Here is a 4,236-nt window from a genome sequence, read left to right on the forward strand (position 1 = left end):
AACTTTTTAATAATTAATCAAGCCTCTATTTCATGAAAGAAAAAAAAATAGTTTTCATATTACAGGGTTGTCTATAATTGAAACAGTTTTATTATTTTATTTTAATAGAATAAATTGGCTTGCACCGTTAATAGTAGTGTTTTTCATTTGGTATCCTCTCAGTACTCCAGCCATGCACCCGCCCTCCCCCGTGCAGGCCCACGAAGCGTCGCACAGTCCGCGGCCGAGATCCTGCCGCTCTGTAAACTGTGAACATATCGCACCCATTGGATCTGTCGATCATTTGTAATGTGCATTGCAGAGATCACGTAACAAATAAAACTAAAATCGAGAGCGTCAGGGACTTGCGGCGTGACTCCTATTAAGAAAGAATAACGTCATTGTGTCGATTCACGAGTGCTCGCGTTGAATGAAGTAAATTCTCTTAAAATAGCGTTAAAAATGAAAAAGTTAAGGGAAAATCTTTTTCCCCTTCACTTTTTCTTCAATATTTGAGCTGTGCTTCAGAATGTACGGAGTTAACGGAGTAGATTTTCGACATCGGCAGCCCTGCTGTACGCGACAATATTCGGACACGTGACGACCATCATCCAGCAGATGACTTCGGCGACGGCCAAGTACCACGACATGCTCAACAACGTGCGCGAGTTCATGAAGCTGCACGAGGTTCCCAAAGCGCTGAGTGAGCGCGTCATGGACTACGTCGTCTCCACATGGGCCATGACCAAGGGCCTCGACACGGACAAGGTTAGTTATGAATCTCGATGGATTTTAAAGAACAAAATGTTAAAGAAAAATTGTTCAAAATATAAGAAGTCGGTTTTGAAACTCTTATAGCGAGTATTTATGATTATTTGAAGTTATTTTTGAAGAATTTGGAGTTTAACGTCGTCGGTAGTAGATTATTTCACCACATATCTGTGAACGCAGGTGCTGAACTACTGCCCCAAAGATATGAAGGCAGACATCTGCGTGCACCTGAACCGCAAGGTGTTCAACGAGCACCCCGCGTTCCGGCTGGCGTCGGACGGCTGCTTGCGCGCGCTGGCCATGCACTTCCACATGTCGCACTCGGCGCCCGGCGACCTGCTGTACCACACCGGCGAGTCCATCGACTCGCTCTGCTTCATCGTCACTGGCAGCCTCGAGGTCATCCAGGACGATGAGGTGGTCGCCATACTTGGTGAGCCCCGCTGCGCTGCGAGGCGGCGACTTACTGAGTACCTATTGAATCCAAGGCATTTTTAGAGATCATGTTTACATCGTAGCCGACTGGTTTAATCAGGTATTTCATGAGTAACCCAGGCTCTCAATTAGCTCCCTATCACGCTGTATAATAACGAAATTAAGTGTGTTTTAAGTACTCCAAACATTACTCTATGTGAATGACTCGAAAAAACTTTACGTCATACGATGTTTGGAAGTCTGCTGGGATCTCAAGATTATCTACAAGCCTTTGATCGGGTCTGTTTAATAACTTATACTCAATACGAACAAATGTTTCACCGTAAGTTATTCCCGCATACACATGAGTGTGACTCGGGACAGGCGTGCGTGGCGCTGACGCTCGTGGCGTGTCCGGCAGGCAAGGGCGACGTGTTCGGCGACTCGTTCTGGAAGGACAGCGCGGTGGGGCAGTCGGCCGCCAACGTGCGCGCGCTCACGTACTGCGACCTGCACACCATCAAGCGCGACCGCCTGCTCGAGGTGCTCGACTTCTACCAGGCCTTCGCCAACAGCTTCGCGCGCAACCTCACTCTCACCTATAACCTGCGCCATCGACTCATTTTCCGAAAGGTCTGATATATTTCTTTACGATTTTGCATTTGTTCTTTCGTTTTAATGGTGTTTGAATTGTGTCTTTACAAATTTCGATTATATTTTTCCACGACACCTCTATTATTACACTTATTGAGTACTAGACGCTCGTCCCGGCTCCGCCCGTATATCAACATTCCTGTTTTGTTCCAAGGGACCATTTAATAAGGATAAAAAGTATCCTATCACCCAAGTTAGCTCATATCCCGTCTCCATACCCAATTTCATCAAAATCCATTCAGTAGTTTCAGATTGCCGGACAAGCATCCAAACAAATAAACTTTCATATTTATTATATTAGTGTGATTAACTAAACTACATGGCATACCACTGTGTGAGAGATTTGTGTCGTTTATCTCGAATCAGATACATTTTTTCAGTAGGTATCTACAGCGTGGAAATCGATATTGAATATTTGAAATCCTCAGGTGGCAGACGTGCGTCGAGAGCGAGAACTGATGGAGCGACGGAAACGCGAGCCGCAGCTCGAACAGGCGCAGGATCACCTCGTGCGCAAAATATTTTCTCGCTTCCGGCGAGAGCGCAGCGTGGCCGCCGCGCCCGCCCCCGCGCCCGCGCGCGCCGCCCCGCTCGCGCCCGCCGCCGGCTCGTCGGACGCCGAGCGCGGTGCCGGCGCGGCGGCGGCGGGGGAGGGCGCGGCGGGGGTGGCGGGGGCGCCGGGCGCAGCGGGCGCGGAGACGGCGAGCGCGGGGGTGCCTCGGGGCGCGGCGGCCCGCGGCAAGTGGGGCCGGCTGCTGGCGGGCGGCTCGCTGGACGCGGGCGAGGCGCCGCGCGCCGCCTTCAGCCGCTCACTGAGCGCGCGGGACCGCAGCGCGCCGCTCGACGCCGCCGCCAGCGCCGCCAGCGCCGCCACGCCCACCACCGCCGTGTCCACGCTAGCACCTACGCTCACACTGAAAGTAATGAAACTGTCGCTAATTTCTATTGTACTTTTTTATTTGGAAATAATATTTATATGCAATGTCTTTGTGACCATAATGAAAATATTAATTTGCTAGGACCTTTTACGCGGCAAAATTCGCTCAGTAGACGTCTACGTTTACCTTCCTGCAAGATTTCCAATTTGTAACACAAAAAATTAAGGATTTCTACAGCCGTGTGAGACATCTTTACCGCGCCCTATTATAGAATCTGTTCACATATGGTGGAATTGACACAAATAGAACTAAAAACATATAGAAAAATTATTACATTGCCGTGTGCATTTCAAAATTAGTGAGCACATCATGCATATTGTAGCTACTTATGATAATTAGATAACACTCAAATTTTCGACCAACGCAGAGTTAACCTTAGTTCTAGCTGAGATTAGAGAACCTGAGAAAATATCAAAGTTAAACCTCATACTGTTATAGTATGAACAGGACCTGTATAAAGGATAATTTCGACCGACATTTGACCGACACTATGATAATTTATAGGACTTCCTGCTTTCCAACCGGCTACTAAGACAAAGTTCAAGTTTGGAAGACAATCTTTGTTCGTAGGACACCAACGTTTTGCAATTGTTGTTAATGTAAGACAATTGATATAAAAATCGTTTCTGAATTCTTTCCAATTCTATTGAATCAATTTCTATTTGAATGTACAACATAGCTTGAAGACCAAACGCAACTATTGTACTCTAAAACACTTTTGACAATGCAGTTGTAAATGGGAATCACAACGAATGGGTCTTTTAAAGATCTTATCTGCCTCGAAATGAAACCGCAAAGACTGGAAGATTTACTTATTATTAGATTCATATGATCTCTAAAACTGAGTGAACTGTCTAACATGACTGCTAAATCTCTAATAGATGGCTACGTCTTAAAAGATATGCTAGAGGTACGATGTTCTTCTTTTTTGTAAAATTAATACAATGACATTTTTTTTCATTTAATATCACTCTATTCCAAGAACACCAATTGTCGACATGATAATACACATATAATTATTTTTGCAGAATATTCTTATCGTCTTCGCATTGAACTCTCATATACAATTTTAAATCGTTCGCGTACATTTTAGACTTACATTTTAGGCTATTGGCAAGATCGTTTACAAATAGGATAAAAAAAAGGGACCCAGATGGGATCCCTGAGGCACGCCCGTAGGCATAAATCTTTCGTAGTAGTTAATTATGATCGATAAAATCGAAGGCCTTACTAAAGTCCGTATGCCGTGGACTTCCTGTCCGTCATTAATAGCAAAGAAAGAGAAATTCTCAAAGAAACGAAATTCTTTAGGAAATATATGCATCGCACCTCGCTTATTAAAAGAAGATCATATCGATTCCACCAATCTGTGAGATCCTTAAACAGGAACAGGTAATTGACTTAACAAATTTGATATGAAATATTTTGTTTTCAGGCAGCATTTACGCGTAACCGCGCGAGCAGTGTGTTAGGAGCGGCG

The 4,236-nt window shown here is 45.3% G+C and overlaps 1 protein-coding gene across 1 annotated transcript in view; it reads left to right on the plus strand.

Annotated features, from left to right (window-relative positions):
• LOC119833084 (potassium voltage-gated channel protein eag-like) overlaps positions 1–4,236 on the plus strand; it is a 17,462-nt gene that overhangs the window by 9,815 nt on the left and 3,411 nt on the right. Inside the window, exons 9-13 of the mRNA XM_038356957.1 lie at positions 163–285; positions 531–747; positions 931–1,183; positions 1,586–1,797; positions 2,247–2,738. Of these exons, the coding sequence (XP_038212885.1) occupies positions 163–285; positions 531–747; positions 931–1,183; positions 1,586–1,797; positions 2,247–2,738 (1,297 nt within the window). The remainder of the gene's footprint in view (positions 1–162; positions 286–530; positions 748–930; positions 1,184–1,585; positions 1,798–2,246; positions 2,739–4,236) is intronic.

This window comes from Zerene cesonia, chromosome 16, assembly GCF_012273895.1.
Source record: "Zerene cesonia ecotype Mississippi chromosome 16, Zerene_cesonia_1.1, whole genome shotgun sequence".
Lineage (NCBI taxonomy): Eukaryota > Metazoa > Arthropoda > Insecta > Lepidoptera > Pieridae > Zerene > Zerene cesonia.